This window comes from Pongo abelii, chromosome 13 (genome assembly GCF_028885655.2).
Source record: "Pongo abelii isolate AG06213 chromosome 13, NHGRI_mPonAbe1-v2.0_pri, whole genome shotgun sequence".
Lineage (NCBI taxonomy): Eukaryota > Metazoa > Chordata > Mammalia > Primates > Hominidae > Pongo > Pongo abelii.
The window spans coordinates 103,008,919-103,030,277 of NC_071998.2; the positions used below are offsets into that span (position 1 = coordinate 103,008,919).

Below are 21,359 nucleotides of genomic sequence, written 5' to 3' on the forward strand. Positions count from 1 at the left end.
ATCATGGCTCACTGCAGCCTTGGCCTCCCAGGCTCAACCAGTCCTCCCACCTCACCCTCCCTAGTAGCTGGGACTATGGGCATGTGCCTCCACAACTGGCTGATTTTTGTATTTTTGGTAGAGGGTGTTGCCATGTTGCCGGGGCTGGTCTTGAACTCTTGGGCTCAAGCAGTCCGCCCACCTCAGCCTCCCAAAGTGCTGGGATTACAGACGTGAGCCACCATGCCCTACTGAAGAATTTTTAAAAGTAACCCCAGGGTTATATGTATCCGTTGATTATGAACATTTCTAATGACCCCATAACTGATTTCTTGTGAATGAAGATTTTGGCCAGGCGTGGTGGCTTGTGCTTGTAATCCCAGCACTTTGGGAGGCTGAGGCGGGAGGATTGCTTGAGGCCAGGTGTTCAAGACCAGCCTGGGCAACACAGTGAGACCCCATCTTCAAAAAAATAAAAATTAAAAAATTGAAATAAAAAATTGTTTTGGAAATTACAGTTTAGAATGATCTCAAGAGCTCTTGTTTTCACTTAGAGTAGTAGCTCTTTTTCCATTTAGTTATATCATTTAAGTGGGTTGAGGAGAAAGCTATTTTGACATTCATTGTAAAATGAAGAATAGCATCTGCAGATTATTTTATTCTTTGTTAGTACAGAATTTTATTTTCTAATTATAAAAGTAGATTTAGCTGTATAAATAGAAAGTTTGGAAAGCAGAGGAGAAGTGCAAAGTACCTGCAATCTAAGGGAAATATTTGATCTCACAGCATTTTATTTACGTTGTAAAAACCAAATACAATGGCAAATGTTCCACAGGAGACTAAAGTTAAACCACTGAAATCACGCATATCTGAGTGTGAACAGACAAGGCATTTGTGTCACCAAGAAGTCAAGGAGACCCAAAATAAACATTTACGTGACTGCCAGGCACAGTGCCCTTTCATATTTGCATTTTGCCTGGTGTGAACATCGTTTTACCAGAGTATGGAAATGTTTTCATTTTGGACATAACTTTCTCTTCTAATATTTGATTGGGACTATCATAGGCCATTTGGGGGAAAATAATAAAACATATGTTGAAGTTTTAAAATTTTACTTAATTTTGGACATGTGCAAGAAAATTTACTACTACTGTTACTTGCTCTGAATTTCTAGGTTTCAATTTTGGTGAGACTAGACTAGTTGCTCTGAAAGATCTCTGTGCTGTATACATCTTACAAATCTACTTTTATACTGATACTCATTCCTTGGGAAGACATAAAAGAATGAAAAGGTGATGCAGTTCATTTTCCACAACGTTGAACACTCATTCGTCACCAGCATAGAAGGGATTTGGGGAGAGATTAAGCAGTGGCAGGAATAGTCAATAATCTGCATCTAAAGTGGCTTGCTGGCTTTACTTCAGTAAATTCTGGCCATGTGAAGAATACCTAAATCAACTATCAGAGTTATTAACAGTGAACCTATCATAACTATGATTTTTTTTTTCTTTTTTGCAATTATAGAATTGATTTCTTTTTTTTTCCTTTTGAGGCAGAGTCTTGCTCTGTCACCCAGGCTGGAGTACAATGCCACAATCTCGGCTCACTGCAATTTCCGCCTCCTGGGTTCAAGCAATTCTCCTGTGTGAGCCTTCCGAGAAGCTGGGATTACAGGCACATGCCACTACCGCTGGCTAATTTTTGCATTTTTAGTAGAGAGAGGATTTCATCATGTTGGCCAGGCTGGTCTTGAACTCCTGACCTCAGTTGATCCCCCCACCTCAGCCTCCTAAAGTGCTGGGATTGCAGGTGTGAGCCACCGTGCCTGGCCTGATTTAACAATTTTAATACAGGGATTCTTAGCAAATAAAATATCTGATCAAATCGTGAAGACACAGAGCTGATAGCTGAAAAATGATTCCTGGTTAAAATCTGATACTTTAGAAAATACTTGGAATACTGCCTCCAATTTGGTGTAATTTCCAGTATCAAAAACAAATGAATCTTATGTATTTGTGTCTGAACTTTTTTTTGGATAATATGAATATGAGTCTTATTTACACTCTGGCTAATCAGAAAGTATTTGTTTTTAATTAAAAATTATGTTTAAGCAGTGTAATCAATAAAAATTAAAACTTCAAACCTTGCATCTGAATAAAGGCAGACTGTACCTCCCTTACTTATAACCTCCCTACTTAACACTAGTATAGCATTTTTCTTCCCATTGAGTATATTTCTAGTACTATATTTTTACAAAGTTTTCTCTTGCTGGGGAAAATAAAAGCTAAGATTAGGTTTTTATTGTACTTTATGGAATTGTATTACTTATAAACATTTCCTTTCATCATATGTACTCATACTTACAAAATAGCATTAAAAAAGCATTAAAGGCTAGGCATAGTGGCTCATGCCTATAATACCAGCACTTTGGGAGGCTGACGTGGGCAGATCACTTGAGCCCAAGCTTTCAAGACCAGCTTGTCGTCTGTACTAAAAATACAAAAATTAGCCAGGTGTGGTGGTGCACACCTATAGTCCCAGCTACTAGGGAGGCTGAGGTGGGAGGATTGCTTGAGCCTAGGAAGTTGAGGCTATAGTGAGCCAAGATCACGCCACTGCACTCCAGCCTGGGTGACAGTGAAAGACCCTGTCTCAAAAAAACAGCATTAAAGAAACTGTGCTGGCTGGGCGCGGTGGCTCACGCCTGTAATCCCAGCACTTTGGGAGGCCGAGGCAGGCAGATCACGAAGTCAGAAGATCGAGACCATCCTGGCTAGCACAGTGAAACTCTGTCTCTACTAAAGAAAGATACAAAAAATTAGCTGGGCGTGGTGGTGGGTGCCTGTAGTCCCAGCTACTCGGGAGGCTGAGGCAGGAGAATGGCGTGAACCCAGGAGGCCAAGCTTGCAGTGAGCCGAGATAGCGCCACTGCACTCCAGCCTGGGTGACAGAGCGAGACTCCGTCTCAAAAAAACAAACAAACAAACAAACTATGCTATGTTTGGAAAAACAAGGAACTCTTTAGAGCAATCCTGGCTGAGCAGCCTCCTATAGTAGGAAAGCTCGTTGTTACTTTTGCCGTTTGAAAAGTTGCTTAACCTCTCTAATCATTATTGTGAAGGTCATTGCCTTTTTGGTGGCTCAGCCAAACATTGTTTTGAGAGTCGGGATGGGAGGCTGACTGACACTTTCTGTGACTTAGAGTCAGCTCTTAAGGAAATCTCAGGAGGATGGTAGAAGTAGGGCCCTTTCCATTTTCAGATTTTTATCTGGTCTCTGGAGACCAGGTAACTGTCAAGTCGGTTTCAGTACCTCTTGGGTGGCAATTTTCGTCAGTCATCATTAGAGGTAGATATTGGGTAGAATATATAATAACAGCAGTAGGTAGGTAAAAGTATGAGGAAAATATACATTGTTTTCCTCATTGACTTAATTATTAAGAAAACATGTTTTTCATTTGACAAAAAATCTTATTAGCTAAACCTTCTTCATTAACCTTAGTCTTGGTTCTTTTGTGATCAACTGCAAATTTCTTTTATTTTTATTTTATTTTTTCCCCGAGATGGAGTTTCACTCTTGTTGCCCAGGCTGGAGTACAGTGGCGCAATCTCGGCTCACTGCGACCTCCCTCAGCCTCCCAGGTTCAGGCGATTCTCCTGCCTCAGCTTCCCAAGTAGCTGTGATTACAGGCGTGTGCCACCATGCCTGCTAATTATTGCATTTTTAGTAGAGACAGGGTTTCACCATGTTGGTCAGGCTGGCCTCGAACTCCTGACCTCAGGTGATCCACCCGCCCTGGCCTCCAAAGTGCTGGGATTACAGGCTTGAGCCACCACGCCTGGCCCACAAATTTTTTTATTGGCAGTTTTTGCTGAGATTATAGGTAGTGGGCAAACAATTGTTATTATGCTCACAGGCACTATAAACATTTTATTTCTACTTTTTACTTGTGTGTGCTTATCAGTGGAAGTAAATATAACAGACTTTGTCGTTCTCTTGAGTTAGCTTTGTTATGTTTTCATGGGCATAATTAACCTCCCTTCTGTGCTTAAAAATGTTCATCCAGTTTTATGTTGTTTGTTTTGTTTTGTTTTGTTTTTTGAGATGGAGTCTCGCTCTATCGCCCAGGCTGGAGTGCAGTGGCGTGATCTGGGCTCACTTCAGTCTCCGCCTCCTGGGTTCAAGTGATTCTCCTGCCTCAGCCTCCCAAGTAGCTGGGATTATAGGCGCGTGCCACTACACTTGGCTAATTTTTTGTATTTTTAGTAGAAACAGGGTTTCATCATGTTTCCCAGGCTGGTCTCAAAAACCTGACCTCAAGTGATCCACCAGCCTTGGCTTCCTGAGATGCTGGGATTACAGGCATGAGCCACCGTGCCCGGCCGTTCAACCAGTTTTAGAAAAGATTTGGTAGGAAATTTCTTCATTGAGTCAACATCAATTTATTACCACTTCTGGAAAAAAAAATCACTACTTAGAATACATATCCTACAAATTATAGAGTAGTATTTTTGTATGTTAAGGACAAATACTTAAAAAATTTAGTTGTTGGCTGAGCGTGGTGGCTCACGCCTGTAATCCCAGCACTTTGGGAGGCAGAGGCAAGCAGATCACAAGGTCACGAGTTTGAGACCAGCCCGGCCAATGAAACTCCATCTCTACTAAAAATAAAAAAATTAGCCGAACATGGTGGCAGGCGTCTGTAGTCCCAGCTACTCCTGCTTGGGAGGCTGAGGCAGGAGAATCGATTGAACCTGGGAGGTTGCGGTGAGCCGAGATCATGCCACTGCACTCCAGCCTGGGCGACAGTGAGACTCTTGTCTCAAAAAAAAAAAAAAATTGAGTTGTTAATGGAAATTTAGGGGTTCAGTTCAGGATTTTATAAATCTGGCTGCATGTCAGATCACCCCAGAGATTCTGACTCAAAAGTCTAAAATAGGGTCCAATTCTCTTTTTAAAATAAATGCCCCAGGGTGATTTTTTTTTTTTTTTTTTTTTGAGGCAGGGTCTCACTCTGTTTCCCAGGCTGAAATGTAGTGGCGCAGTCTTCGGCTCACTGCAGCCTCAACCTCCTGGGCTCAAGCAATCCTCCCACCTCAGCCTCCCAAGTAGCTGGGACCACAGGCATGCCTCACCATGCCCAGCTAATTTTTAAAATTTTTTGTAGAGACAGGGCCTCGCCTTTTTGCCCAGGCTGCTCTCGAGCACCTAGGCTCAAGCAGTCTTCCCACCTTGACCTCCCAAAGTGCTGGGATTATAGGCATGAGCCACCGCGCCCAGCCCCAGGGTAATTTTGTCACAGCTGGGCAAGTGTTAAGAAATACCTTTCTTAATTTACTGTTAAAAATCTAAACATAGCACTGGGCAAAATAAAGTTGTGGGTATTTTCATAGTTACAAGGCTAAGCATGCATTTCAAGATCGTAAATGTCCATTCAAATCAAATTCTGTTTTGTTTCAAAAAGTTATGAAACAAAAAAGGGTAATCTGACTTTGTCCTTTTCATGTGATGAATTTGGAAGGGCCCTTTAAATTTATTATAATGGGATTTTATATGAAATTTGTTGCACCTTCATGAAATAATATTAAATATAGAGACAAAGCTTCTAGAGAGAGGTTGTGTTTATTTTGCTTCCTTTTGATGTCACTTTTTACTCTGCTAGGCACCCTGTGAGCAGTTAGTGAATCTTCAGTAATGATGGCCATGGACAAGCTTGAGATCCAGTTAATTCCTAGGAGATTCCTATCTGGGAATGGCAAGACTGCAGTTGTGGGCACTGCCAGTCTCTTCCTTATTTCTTCTGCTTGCAGATAGGCTCCTAATTAGAAGCTTCACTCCATTAAAGCAACACTTGTTATCATAAGTGTTTCATCCATTGTGAATGCTCTCTTTTAAAACTTTGCATAATACAATTGCTTGTTTTTTCCTGTGCTTTTTTGTTCAATCAATACATGCTAGTAAGTGCTTATTTTTTTAAAGAACTTAATTTACATACAATGCTTTTTGACTAGTATGAAGTGCTCCTTTGTGTACAAGATCATGATGATCCAGCCATTGATGTATGTAAGAAGCTTCTTGGAAAATATCCAAATGTTGATGCTAGATTGTTTATAGGTAAGTAACAAATTCTGTAGTAACCATTTTCCATTGATAGTATTAAGTATCAGTAATCTCTGCATTGAACTGAAGATTAAGGTGTTAGCCGTGTTTGTTTTAAACATGTTTGTTGGAGTACTGAAAGGTGTTTACGTCCTTTTGAGAAAAGTTATAAAAACAAAGGTGTTTTTTTCATATCTGAGATGAACAAAATCACACACAAAATAATATTTTTCCCATTAATCAGACATGAGGGTCTGTTATTTTTTGTTTCTTCAATATTTTAAATGTGTGGCCTTTTAAGTATCTTACTGACTATAATTGGAGTGAATGATAGAATTCACTTTTATTACATTACAAGAAGGGTATTTTTCCAAAAGCCTACATACAGGCTTATTTGAAAGACTTGTAGAGGTGTGTTTGCCATTAATGTTTTTTTTTTAACATAGAACTGATGTGGTCTCTCTAAAAAACAAGTAAGTCGTATAAAATGATATCAGATCTTTGCTATTTGAAGATAGGGCAATGATTTAAATTTTTTATTCGCTTAAAATGCAAATTTGAAAATTAATATAAGTGTAGCATGCCTATGAATTAATCAGGACCATTACAAATCTATCAACTCATGGTCAGAGATGCTCATTCTTCACATGTGCTATCTTAAATTATTTACTGTCATATATTTATGGGGTTTTTTTGGTGTTTTTTTTTTTTTTTTGATACGGATTTTTTGCTCTTATCAACCAGGCTGGAGTGCAATGGCACGATTTCAGCTCACTACAGCCCCTTCCACCCGGGTTCAAGCGATTCTCCTGCTTCAGCCTCCTGAGGAGCTGGGATCACAGGCGTGCATCACCATGCCCAGCTAATTTTTTTGTATTTTTAGCAGAGACAGGGTTTCACGTCAGGCTGGTCTCGAACTGCTGACCTCAGGTGATCCACCTGCCTCGGCCTCCCAAAAGTGCTGGGATTATAGCCTCCCCAGTAGCTGGGATTACAGTCAGGCACCACCACGCTCAGCTAATTTTTTTGTATTTTTAGCAGAGATAGGGTTTTGCCATGTCATACTGGTCTCGAATTCCTGACCTCAGGTGATCTACCCCCTTCGACCTCCCAAAGTGCTGGGATTACAGGCGTGAGCCCATGGCGCCCAGCCATGTGTATTTATATTTAATAAACCTTTATTAAATATAATCTCACTGTATTTATGAATTTATACTGTTTTAATTATAGCTTGAAAATGACGCCTATAGCTTTTTCCCTTAGGATTATTTTTTAAATTGACAAAATTTGTATATATTTTTGGTGTACAGCATGATGTTTTGAAATATATATATAGACACACATTGTGGAATAGCTAAATTAAGTTAATTAACATATGCATTACCACACATATTTATTCATGGTGGGAAATCTCTCTTAGCAGTTTTCAAGTAAACAACATGTTGTTATATACTTTCTCATGTACTTATACTTTATTTGTGGTGAGAAATCTACTCAGTCATTTTCAAGTATACCATACATCGTTGTTACCTATAGTTGCCACGTTGTACAATTGCCGTTAAATATTGACTCATACTTAACTATACTAAGGCAAGGATTAAGAATTAGAAAAAGTGAAACAGTGAATTTTCAAAGATAAATGATACAGTTTTCCTTTTGAGAATGGACAGCTTTGTCCTCAATATATTATTATGAATAATAGAGAATGTTAAATAATATGAAAGTGTGTTTATTTTAATTATTAAATATGCAAGTACTTTTCATTTCTATCATGTATCTTTATACTTTAAAATATTTTTAATGTTGCATAAATCTTTTACTACTGTACCTTTACATTTTTAGGTGGCAAAAAAGTTGGCATTAATCCTAAAATTAATAATTTAATGCCAGGATATGAAGTTGCAAAGTATGATCTTATATGGATTTGTGATAGTGGAATAAGAGGTGAGGTTTTTTTCTTATTTATTTTATAAAACTATTAATTTGAAGATAAAATGCTAAAAGCAATCTCAGATACATTCATGAGTTCTTTTTATTTGCCTAAAAGAGTAATTTATTTCATCATCATTTCATGGTAATACGTCCAGTTATGCTTACTAAGTTTTTAATTTTTTTAATCCTAAACTAGAATGTTACATGTATTAAAATGTTTTCATTTTGAAGAGAAAATTTCAACCATTAAATTAAAAATGGTTGTGGTTCATTATATAATCTGCAAGCTTTCCCATGGGTGTAACTTCTCCCTTGTTTGCCTGACACTTTAATGTGTTTCGGCTTGCATAATACACCGTCTCACAAAGGGACAGAAATTAATAGGTGCATATTTTACTAGAACACATACACTTATCAGACTATACACATGACTTTTTACTTAAATGATTTTAGCAAGAAGCCTTTCATATACTGAAATTATAACTTGCATTTTTGAACACTCATAATAGTTTCAGTGTTCTATAATATTTTGTTATATTCTAATTGCCTTAAGTTTCTCAGCCCCAATACTATTCACATTTTGGGCTTTGTTGTGGGAGCTGTCTTGTAGGATGTTTAGCAGCATCCCTGGTATCTACCATGTGATGCCAGTAGTACCCCCTTCTCAGTAGTAAAAGCAAAAATATCTTCAGATGTTGCCAGATGTCCCCTGTGGGGCAGAATTGCCCCCAGTTGAGAAGCACTGACCTAGAATGACTATGTAAGGTCCAAATACAACTTTTCTTTATACAGTAGATTTAGTTCTTAAAGACTGGGAGGAAATGAAAAATAAGGTCATGTAAAAATGATATGAGATGTTTGCTAAAGATTGGGCAATAATTTAAATTTTTTATTAGCTTAAAATGCAAATTAGAAAATGAACATAAATGTCGCACTCCTATGAGTTAATCAGGACCATTACAAATCTATCAACTGGTCAGAGATGATGTTCATTCTTCATATTTGCTATCTTAAATTATTTACTATCATATGTTTTTCAGTGTACAGATCTCTGTTGAATATAATCACATTCCATTCCTGTGTGGAAATCTGATACTCACAGAGAAGGTAGTCTCATTTCCTCTGGTTGGAGAGTAGAGAAGCCAGCACAAGAACTGAGGTCCTTTAACCTCTGCTCCTGAACCTTTTCCACTAGGACACATTGTCCTTACTCCAATTTAGAAGTTCCAACGGGGGTAACTTTTTCAAAGTATATTCTGCCTCTGGTACATAGTAGGTATATACTGGACTAAAAAATGTATAAATTAGCTTTCAAGAATTAGGCCCTTTTGAAATTTTGTATTCTCCTCAGAAAGGTGGTTGAGATTCATTTTATTAGATCCATATGTTTAAAATAATGTATTTTATTAAGAATTTAATAACAGTTCACAAAATATATTTTATATTAGTGGGCATTCTACTAAAAACAAATTTTCTTTACTCCCCCTCTCTGCCTTTTTTTTAAATTGTAGTAATTCCAGATACGCTTACTGACATGGTGAATCAAATGACAGAAAAAGTAGGCTTGGTTCACGGGCTGCCTTACGTAGCAGACAGACAGGGCTTTGCTGCCACCTTAGAGCAGGTGAGTATGGTGGTTTTAAATCATGTTCATGGTATCAGACCCCTCATTTCCCAGAAGCTTGAGACTATGGGAGCTGGAATTAGGTATCTCAAGTTAACTGTATGAAGTCCATTTGGGAACCTGCTGTGTTCTAGAAGCCCTGAGTTGAGAGCAGCTGTTTTCATTAGTGAGGAAATTCTTGGGACCCTGACTGTACCCTGGCAGTGAACAGCTGTGCACAGGAAATGCCTGTGGTCTTATTGCCAGCTGAACACAGTCTAACCTCCTGCCTTGTATTCACTTCCAGTTCTAGAGTTCAGTTCTTTATATTGTTCTTTCAAACATTCGATCTGAAAAGAACCGCTGGCCCCCTCCCGCCGCCGGCTTTTTTTTTTTTTTTTTGAGACAGAGCCTTGCTCTGTTGCCCAGGCTGGAGTGCAGTGGCACGATCTCGGCTCATTGCAACCTCCACTTCCCAGGTTCAAACGATTCTTCTGCCTCAGCCTCCCAAGTAGCTGGGATTTCAGGTGTGCTACTACACCTGGCTAACTTTTGTATTTTTAGTAGAAATGGGGTTTCACCGTGTTGGCCAGGCTGCCCTCAAACTCCTGACCTCAAGTGATCCGCCTGCCTCAGCCTCCCAAAGTGCTGGGATTACGGGCGTGAGCCACTGCGCCCAGCCCTCAAAAGAACCTTTTTAAAATATCACAAAGTATTTCAAATATACAGAAAAGAAAATGTATTCATACAAGTCCTTATAAAACCTATTTGATGTCCTTTTAAAACATATTTCTAATAATTACCTGAGAAACTTATGTTTTCATTTTATTTTTTCTCCAACTTAGAAATAGTAACATCCATAGGAAACTATAAATAATGGAAAAGTATAAGATGCAAAAAAACAAAAACCAACAACCTAGAACCCTAACAATTACAGGAAGTTTCTGGGGTTTTTTTTGGCTTTTTGGTGTTTTTTTGAGATGGAGTCTTGCTCTGTTGCCCAGGCTGGAGTGCAGTGGTGCAATCTTGGCTCACTGCAAGATCTGCCTCCCAGGTTCACGCCATTCTCCTGCCTCAGCCTCCTGAGTAGCTGGGACTACAGGTGCCCGCCACCACGCCCGGCTAATTTTTTGTATTTTTGATAGAGACGGGGTTTCACCGTGTTAGCCAGGATGGTCTCGATCTCCTGACCTCGTGATCCACCCTCCTTGGCCTCCCAAAGTGCTGGGATTACAGGCGTGAGCCACCATGCCGGGCCAGAAGTTTCTGTTTTTAAAAATAGAGGTTTGTTGTATCATTTGGACACTTTGGAGTCCTTATTTCCGCCCCCCACCCCTTCTGGGCCCTTTAGAAAACATTGTTGAGATAGTATTCTAAAAATAATCTGTATCTTATTTTTGTGACTTTGTAAGCTTTTCCCATATCATTAATAGCTTTTCATAAGAGTAATTTTTATTGGCTGTATCATAGGCCATCGTATGTGTGTCCTGTGCTTGAGTTAATCATTCCTGTACTGTTAAACATTTGGGAGGAAAAATGTGTTGTAATGTTATAAGGACAGATACGTGATTTCAGTCTTTAAATATGTCAACTTGCTCTTAAGCATATCTGCGTTTATATTCTTTTGAATTGCAGTCTTATGATTGCCACATATCTGAAGGGGTAAAGGTACATTGTGGGAACTTGGATCTGGCCTTTGGCAGTTTGAACCGTGAGCTCTTTCTTAATATTGCCTGTAAATATATTTGTCCTACTGCAAGAAATTGTTAGTCTTAAATACCAGAATTTTTGTTTAGAAAAAGAAACTGAGTAGCCGCTTTAAAATAAAATACAATATTTTCTAATATAGCACATGGTATTTTTGTCTTAGAAATATCCAAATTGATATAGATGTCAATAACATCTCCGTGATGTATATGTCAATAAACATCTCCCAGAATACACCCATTCCCTTAGTGTAGGTTTAATGTCTGGAAGTCACTCTGCCATACTTAGAATTAATCATTCTCAACTGTAAAGAAATCCTAGGCGCATTCAGCTCAGTGACTAACATCTCATTCCTAAGACCTCAATAATTACTAAGGAATTAGGATGTGTGCCTCTGTTCTTAGAAGTCAGGTTCAGTTCAGTCCCACAAACACTAGGGCTTCACTGGAGTCTGGGTTCAGGGTAGATAGCAAAAATCATAATCGTAATTGCCCCTTAGAATTCTCTTGCTCTGCACTGTGTGTGTAACTCCTGAGAAAGATCACTACTCTTTATTTCAGGCTGATTAGAAAAGGCAACGTATGAGGTGTAAATAATAAATAGGATTTTATGTCTGCTAAGTAGGGTAATAACAGTCCTTTTCTACCATTGATTTATCAGCTTATATATCTTATGACTTCAGAGTATATGTAGAGAAATGGCAGTAGGGGATGAGAGAGAATTTTAGTATCCCCCTTATGAAAAACACATTGAAAAAAATGGGGAAATTGGGAAGAATCTTAGTGACTAAGGGAGAGGGAGCAGCTAGCAACAAAAGGATGCAAGAAAAGGAATTAAGAAATAGGATTGTGTCCTCTCCCCATCCCCCACCCCCTCCAAAAAATAGGATTGTCCTGATATACCTGTGGGTGGTGTGTATATGCATACATGTATATATACACACATATATATAACATACAAATATGTATATTGATCCCAGTGAAGTAGATGTGTGTGTATATTTACATGAACACCCTAAAAACAAGATACATTGAATATTTGTTAATATTTTATGTATCAATGACTGATATTTTTACCTTATTTTGTATCTAAATTAAGTTTTATTTGGATGCATTTTTAGATTACTTAACTGTGCTTGCTCTATGAAAGCAATATTGTGTACCACTTTTTATTCAGGTAGTCTACGTAAGAATAATAGGATATTCACTCAATCATACTTATAAAAAACCATTGGGAAAAACAGTTCATAAACACCATACTTTTAACATGAAATTCTAATCATACACATTTGTGGTTTTTTGGGCAGGTATATTTTGGAACTTCACATCCAAGATACTATATCTCTGCCAATGTAACTGGTTTCAAATGTGTGACAGGAATGTCTTGTTTAATGAGAAAAGATGTGTTAGATCAAGCAGGAGGACTTATAGCTTTTGCTCAGTACATTGCCGAAGATTACTTTATGGCCAAAGCGATAGCTGACCGGTAAGACAACTAAATGAAGCCATAGTATTTTTATTACCTAACTTCTGTTGGTTTATTCTTTTTGTTCAACCCGTAGATTAGGGCTTTTTAATTTAATTTTATTTTTTTGCTAGTACAGAATAGGTCAATAATTTTATTACCTAACTTCTGTTGGTTTATTCTTTTTGTTCAACCTATAGATTAGGGCTTTTTAATTTAATTTTATTTTTTTAAGTACAGAATAGGTCAATAATTTTATTATTTTGTTTTTGAGACAGAGTCTTGCTCTGTCTGTCACCCAGGCTGGAGTGCAGTGGCGCGATCTTGGCTCACTGTAGCCTCTGCTCCCCGGGTTCAAGTGATTCTCGTGCCTCAGCCACCAGAGTACCTGGGACTACAGGCATGTACCACCACGCGCAGCTAACTTTTGTATTTTTAGTAGAGATGGTGTTTCTTTGTGTTGGCCAGGCTGGTCTTGAACTCCTGAACTCAAGTGGTCTGCCCACCTTGGCCTCCTAAAGTGCTGGGATTACAGGTATGAGCCACCACACCCAGCAGATCAATAATTTTAGAGAGTAATTCATATTCTAATTATAGAATTGTAGATATGTACTAATGAAAGTAAATGTTCTGATTCCTCTACATTTTTCAAATTAATGTGTTTTAAAGTGATTATAAGTTTCTCTGTGTTTAGAATTTTTACTATATAGATACAAATTTCTGTGTTTTAGAAGAATTAAAACTATCAGCGCAGTCATAAACCAGTAGGTGAAAATCTAAAGACTATCATTTCAAAATATGAAATTTGTCAGTGAATTATATGATACTTTGCTAAGAAGCCACTGAAAGATTCATATGACTGACTTAGCATTTCTCTATCACAAAATACTTGTTTTGTTTGGTTTTGTTTTGAGACAGAGTCTTGCCCTGACACCCAGGCTGGAGTGCAGTGGCGCAATCTTGGCTCACTGCAGCCTCCGCCTCCTGGGTTCAAACAATTCTCCAGCCTCAGCCTCCCAAGTAGCTGGGATTATAGGCGCCCGCCACCACGCTTGGCTACTTTTTTTGGTATGTTAGTAGAGGCCGGGTTTCACCATGTTGGCCAGGCTAGTCTCAAACTCCTGACCTCGTGATCCGCCCGCCTCAGCCTCCCAAAGTGCTGGGATTACAGGCATGAGCCACTGCACCAGCCTAAAATACTTGTTTTTAAAGGGGATCACTGCCTTGTGTGAGAATTCTTTTAAATTTTTTAAAAACTGAAGTGTGTTTTAAATACAAATTCTGTCATGATTGTGTTCATGTGGTTCATGGTTTCTTAGTGTCTCCCATGAGATCCATAATGCCACTTTCTGTTTACATGTCTTGTTGTTTGGTTAGTAGTCATCAGAGACTAATCTATTAAATATGGAGCCGTCTCCATTTTTTTCCAAAATGACTGGATTTTAAGTTTCTTAAATTGTAAAGTAAGGTGGGTACAGTTTCTTCTAGTTCTTAGATGGTGCTGTTACGGGCCAGCGCAATTGCTAAGACATCCATACCTATGGTAGACCTTAAGTCATGTGCTAATCCTGAAAGCTGGGCTCACCCTGAATACCGGCAGTTGCCTGGTCTTTATAATGATTACTGAATGCATAAACAGTTACGCTTGTGTGTGTTCATCATCATAACTTATTTTCTAATTATCTTAATTTTCAGAGGTTGGAAGTTTGCAATGTCCACTCAAGTTGCAATGCAAAACTCTGGCTCATATTCAATTTCTCAGTTTCAATCCAGAATGATCAGGTAAATCAACTGTTTTCTTTTTATACTTCGTTAAAAGGAAAGTGGGGGGGGGGGTGGTAATTTTTACAGGTTTAATGTAGTTAAATGAATGTACCTAAAGGTTGAAGATTTTTGTGTAGTTCCAGAAAATAGAGTTTAACGTCTGTGTTTAAGATACATTTAATGTCTAAATGTATTTTATTTGCTGTATAACACTGAAAGCACTCAATAGAGAAATGTTGAGACTGAATTTTTTAATATGCTGATCTCTATTTTCTAACTTTCTATGCTGATTAAATTTTATAATCTGTATTCATCAGAGTGTAGGCCATACAAATGAATTTAAAGACATTTTTCATTGACATCCTAGACAAAAATAGAAAAGAGAGTCATTAAAAAAAATTTTAGGTTGTGTGTGGTGGCTCACACCTGTAATCCCAGCACTTTGGGAGGCCAAGGCGAGAGGACTGCTTGAGCCCAGGAGTTTGAGACCAGCCTGGGCAAAATGGTGAAACCCCGTCTCTACAAAAAATGCAAAAATTAGCCAGGTGTGGTGGTGTGTACATCTGTGGTCCCAGCTACTTGGTGGGATGAGGTGGGAGGATCACTTGACCCTGGGAGATTGAAGCTACAGTGAGTGCCACTGCACTCCAGCCTGGGTGACAGAGCAGAACCCCGTCTCAAGTAAAAAAAAAAAAAACAAAAAAAGTTTAATGAGAAGGGTCTATCACAAGGTAAAAAAATTGTTTATTTGAGGGAAAAAAAAAGGATTCGTCTTGTAGCCAGGATATTATTTTAAAGAAAATCCTTTTTGTTTTTCTAGGTGGACCAAACTACGAATTAACATGCTTCCTGCTACAATAATTTGTGAGCCAATTTCAGAATGCTTTGTTGCCAGTTTAATTATTGGATGGGCAGCCCACCATGTATTCAGATGGGATATTATGGTATTTTTCATGTGTCATTGCCTGGCGTGGTTTATATTTGACTACATTCAACTCAGGGGTGTCCAGGTATGTGGATAGGCATGAAAAGGTTGGCGGTCCCTTGGTGGAACTAGAACTATTTCAATTTAGAAAAAGTTGAAGGAAATCTATCTGAGCCATTCTTCAGCTTCCCATTGTAGGTTAGTCTCAGGTTTGAACATTACTTTCTCTAGTGGAATGTTGACACAAAAGTTGATTTACAACTTTCTATTGGTTATATAATCGCTTTTATTAAGTTTCCAAAAACATGAAGTTAATTAAATCAGTGAGTATTCAAACTAATAATACATTAAGATAGCAGTTATTTTAATGCTTCATTAACAGTTAGCATTTTCTTGAACGGTATAACATGGCAGTTAAATTACATAAGGAAGCAGACTTGATTTTACGTAGTATACTTAGAAAAGTGAAATCCAAGAATTTAATTTTTTAACCTTGTGTTTAGTTTGACAGTGAGTGAAATTAAAAAAATTTTTTTTCCATTCCTAGGGTGGCACACTGTGTTTTTCAAAACTTGATTATGCAGTCGCCTGGTTCATCCGTGAATCCATGACAATATACATTTTTTTGTCTGCATTATGGGACCCAACTATAAGCTGGAGAACTGGTCGCTACAGATTACGCTGTGGGGGTACGGCAGAGGAAATCCTAGATGTATAACTACAGCTTTGTGACTGTATATAAAGGAAAAAAAAGAAGTATTATAAATTATGTTTATATAAATGCTTTTAAAGATCTACCTTCTGTAGTTTTATCACATGTATGTTTTGGTATCTGTTCTTTAATTTATTTTTGCATGGCACTTGCATCTGTGAAAAAAAAAAACAAAAAACACATCTGTAGTCTTGGCCAAATGATACACTTTATTTTGTGGAAATAGAAAATCAAGAGAATTGGTTCTAGGAACCTGGGTTTGTTCATCATTGTTGTTTATTTTTTTAAAATAAATAAATATATATATAGATGCTCTGCAACAAACACTATGACAGTATCCTTCAGTAGAGAAAGTTTCTTATTTGTGAGTACACTCTTTTAGAACATTTACAGGTGGCAGCAGCTTTGCTTTAGAGTTTAGAAGATACTAGAAGGAATGACTATTCATGTCCAAAGTGAATGGTTTTGTGCAGTGAACAACACATGGTGAGGTACTAACTGAGAAACTTTTTCATGCTTTATGCCTACCTCTTGTAGTTGTTGCAGAGCAAATATAAATTGTAATAAGATAGCTAGGCCTTGCAGAAACAAACAGAAAAACTTAAAAAAAAAAATAATATAAGAGCTGGAGTCTAGTATTTATATGAATCTGTGAGAGAGAATTTTTTTGATCTCACTGCAATGAACCAAAAGCGGCTGAGTTTGGTTTTTAATTGTAGCCATGTATTGAAGGCATCTTTTTGACCAACTCTTGTTGGTTCTGTCTTGAACCATTGTTAATCACTGTGCTGTAATTAGTATAGCTAAATCTTTTCCTTCCTTGCTCTTCCCCAGCCCACCCCATCTTCCCTTAACATTTTTTCAGGGGGGGTTGGGAGTGGTTTTGTTTTAGTGTGAGTGGATGTTTTGATAGTTGTAAGGAAAAAATGCATTTCAGACACATTTCACACATGAGCTATTTTCTTACACAGTATGTCTTATTGTTAATAAGAATGTAATTTCATGATACAAGTATTTAATATCTTTTTTAAGTCAGTAAATATTCTAGCCATCAATAAATAAATTGCAGTAGAGTATTAAGAGGGGACAGGATGAGTTTACTCTTAAAATTAATCAGTATCAAACTAAGTCTACTGTGTGTGTTTTTTTTTGTTTTTGTTTTTTGTTTTTGTTTTTTTACTATTATAGTAAGTCTAGACTTATTTAAATTGGATTTTTGTATTCCAGTTTATATAACAAAATAGACTAGATCAGCGCTGGTTGTAAATGCATGCTGTACCTCACTGTTTTCTCCCCATCGTGCCGCTAAACTTGCTCGCCAGGTTGTGCTTAACTTGTGGTGAACTGGACTTGATTTTGTTTTGTTTTGTTTTGTTTTTAAAAAAAAAAAAAAAGTAAGGGACAGTGCATAAGCCTTTTCTTTGTTTAGTAGTGGTGTTTTGCTTTTTCTTCAGGATTGGATGGCATGTTGTCCATAGGAATGCCTACTGCAGGGCTAACACTGGCAATATGGCAGCTTTAAATTCTGAGTTAGTACAGTCTCCATGTCAAAGCATAATGTGTAGCATATCAGCAATAACTACATATTTATAGAAAACACTTCTTCACTTTACTGAGCCAATTCATTTAATTGTCAAATGTCTATATCCATGGTTTAAATGGCAACATATCTATAAGTATGTATACACATTATATTTAAGCTTTTCTCTGGGCCAAACTGCTTCATCCTTTTTTCTTTCTTTCTTTCTTTCTTTCTTTTTTTTTTTTTAGCCTTATGATGAATTTGTTTGAAGGGCATTTTCTTTATGAACAAAGGCTTGGATGCATATTCCTTTCTTTCTGTGAATGGGTATTGTTCCCTGAGGAAAGTTGCACAGTGAAAACCAGTCTGGTTGTGACCCACTACATGTTTTGTTTTTAATCACTATTACCTGAGTTGAACTTTGCTCACCATGTTTGTACTTGTTGGTCTGTTTAATGAAGTTTGGTTGATGCCATCCTTTGCACTGCCGAAGTGTAATCTTGTGTATTACTTAGCTTTCTGCTGATCTCAGTATGGACAGTGTAACAACAAAACCAAAATGGCTGGACAGACTTCTTGTGTTTTGTAAATATAAACTAGGACAGTTCTGTAGGTTTGTTCAGTGTGCTAGTGGAGTGTTTCCTTAATGTAAAGCTTCACTTAACAGAGATTCTTTGTTTAGCAAGCTTGGAGTGATGATAAAATGGTAAGAAATAATATAAATGTTGAAGAAAAGCATCACAACAGAACTATAGGAGTCTAAATTAATAAATCTTTAAAAAAAAAACCAGTGTCTAGAATATATACCATGTTTTATTATTTAAAATCATTGTCTTAAATTTTTGTTCAAAAAATAAAAATTTGAATACAATCAAAACGATAGCAATAGTGTATTTTTTGTTCTTTTGTATGTTCCACCATTCACATCAGAATTATTAGAAGAGTCCTGTCAAGTATTCCTTTTGAAATCTTCCTTCCTGAGCCATAGGTAAAATAAATAAGGACATAGGCAGTCCTGTGACTTACGTATGGCTTTTCTACATTGCTTGCCTGTTAAAATCACCTGGAGAACTGTAAAAAAAAAAAAAAAAAAATACACAACACACACCCTGGGCCGTGTACACAACACACACACACACACCCTGGGCCCTGTACACAACACACACACACACCCTGGGCCCTGTACACAACACATAACACAACACACACACACACACACATGCACACACACCCCCTGGGCCCTGCCCACATAGATTTTGGTGTAATCATTCTGGGTGAGGCCTGAGCTCTTCTACCCGTGATTCTACTGTGAGAATGACTGGCTCGTAATGACCTTTAGAAAAGAGCCAGTGGTCCTTTGGGCCCCTCTCCCCCGGGCTCACAGCTTGAACTCAGCCTTTTAGATCTTACCACTCTAATGTCTAGAAAAGGTAAATCCAAAGGAAGGAATGGAATGGCATTATTACTTGAGACCCAGATGGGAGATGGACCTTACGTACTTTCCAAGGCCAGGTCCCTCCCAAGCTGGAGGCCTTTACAGGCCTGTTTTACCACCATCCCATGAGAAAAGAGTGTTCTTAACTGGAGAACAAATCCGGGGTAGAAAGAATCTGCTATCAGCTGGTATTTTTGTCTCTCCATAGTTCATATGTTGAAACCTAATCCCCAATGTGAGGAGGGTCTTTCAAAGTGAGGCCTTTGGTAGGTGATCAGAGCCCTCAGGATGGGATTGATGCTTATAAAGGAAACCCCAGAGAGCTTTCTTGCCTCTTCTGCCATGTGAGGATACGGCAAAAAGGTGACCAGCTATGAACCAGAAAGTCAGCTTTTACTAGCCACTGAATCTGCCCGGGCCTTAATATTAAACATTCCAGCCTCCAAAACTGAGAAAGTTTTGTTGTTTATAACCCACCCAGTCTATGGTATTCTGTTATGGGAGCCGTAAGAAACTAAGACACAATCTAAAAGGGATCTGGCCCAGTAAACAAACATTCCTTCTCATTTGTGTACTTCTAACCCTACGGTTTAAGAAATGATCAACACAAAGTTGAGTATGTCTTAGAATTTCATAGCTAGGTGGATCTTGAGGATCCCTCACCCTTATTTTAGAATGAAGAAGGTGAGACACCCACGGTGAGAGCTGTGATCATAGGGTTAGGTAGGCATGGTGCTGGTGGCAGAGCTGGGAGTAGCCCCTCTGTCTGGGCCCAGTGTGGTATATTTCTCCACTGGATCACATTTAAATTTATGCCTACACTAGCTTTAAAATTTACCTAGACCTTAAGGGGGAAAAATATCACAGTTTTAATAACCATCTGTATCCTAACTCAAAAATTGTTCTAGAGAACCAGATTCAAACCTGTAGAACAAGAATGTAAATTACTATAAAGCTCATTTAAAGTGAAATGCTTTACATACATGATTGATAAGATTAATACCACAAGACTGTGTTCATGACAATGGAAATAGTTCAGACCTTTCCTTCTGAAATTTATCAGGATCTGGTGCTTGAGTTGTTTATTTATTCATTTCAAGTTACAGTTTACGACCCTATCAACTTCATTTCAGTGAAAAGAAAGCAAACATCGCAAAATGGTGAGCACCTGTCTGCAGAGCTGCAAGGATATGTGTTCAGTTGGATAATTTGCTTTAAAAATATTGATACCTAGAATAAAGTTTAAAAGCACTATCTTAGTATTTTCTAAAAACAAAAATACATGATCTTTAAGAGATCCCTAAGCATCTAGTTGCCTAAGAACCAAAATGTGCTAAACCTTTCACATGGCCCTCTTCAGTTCCGAGAGAAATTGGCAGAGACTGTGGGTGTCTGGAATGGTTTCATGTGGTCGTGCTGTTTAGACTAATCATCATTAAGACATCCATGCTAATAGCATGGACTTGTAATTATCTAATTTAAGCAATTTAGGGATATCATTTATTTCTTTACAGGACTATCTGCACCCCTCATCTGCTGCCTTCACACCTCCCATTGCGGTCATGCCACCTTTGTTTCCCAACCCTTGTCACCAGCCATGAAACCTCTCATTTCCCCTCATGACTGACCGACACCAGGCCAGCCTAAGGAACATGCTGGAGAAATCCAGCGGACTATTTATTGTGCAGCTTTGGAGCAGGGGAAAGGAATGGGTTAGAAGTGGTGACTTGGGAGTAATTTCCCTAGAGGTGATGGCTGAGACAGTGACTATAACCAAAGTCAAAGTGTCAGCAGGTGACAACTAAGGACAGAATCTTGGGGATCTATTTAGAGAGACAATGGAAGAAAAACATCTAGGAAAAGAGGCTGCCAAACCTGGGGTCCAAATGGGCTTTTTGGTAGCTACGGGACTTTAGGAAGCTTCCTTCATCTTTCTGAGCCAAGCTTTCTTACCGTGTAGAATGGAGATATTAAGGCACCTTCTGAGGTGGTAGAGTTGATTCAATGAGGTCATGTATGTGAGCATAGGGACAGTTAGTGCCTTTTTCCTCCCAAAGAAGAAAGAAATAGTAAAAGGAGTGCCACAGCAGCCTTGGAAAGAGAGATTTCAAGAAGGAAGTGGTCACGGGAGGGGCCGTTGACCGTAAAGGATGAGAAGAGGCTGGTGAACTCTGGGGCAGGAAACTACCTGTAGAGTTGCCAGCATGGGTCTCCGCC

General features: G+C 38.2%; 1 protein-coding gene across 1 annotated transcript in view; it reads left to right on the forward strand.

Moving 5' to 3' along the window:
• The window catches only part of UGCG (UDP-glucose ceramide glucosyltransferase), a 38,497-nt gene extending 19,913 nt beyond the window's left edge, over nucleotides 1–18,584 (forward strand). The window contains exons 3-9 of the mRNA XM_024252442.3: nucleotides 5,991–6,093; nucleotides 7,921–8,022; nucleotides 9,522–9,634; nucleotides 12,627–12,805; nucleotides 14,480–14,566; nucleotides 15,369–15,558; nucleotides 16,021–18,584. Coding sequence (XP_024108210.1) covers nucleotides 5,991–6,093; nucleotides 7,921–8,022; nucleotides 9,522–9,634; nucleotides 12,627–12,805; nucleotides 14,480–14,566; nucleotides 15,369–15,558; nucleotides 16,021–16,191 — 945 coding nt within the window. The 3' untranslated portion in view covers nucleotides 16,192–18,584. The remainder of the gene's footprint in view (nucleotides 1–5,990; nucleotides 6,094–7,920; nucleotides 8,023–9,521; nucleotides 9,635–12,626; nucleotides 12,806–14,479; nucleotides 14,567–15,368; nucleotides 15,559–16,020) is intronic.
• The last annotated feature ends 2,775 nt before the right edge of the window (nucleotides 18,585–21,359 follow it).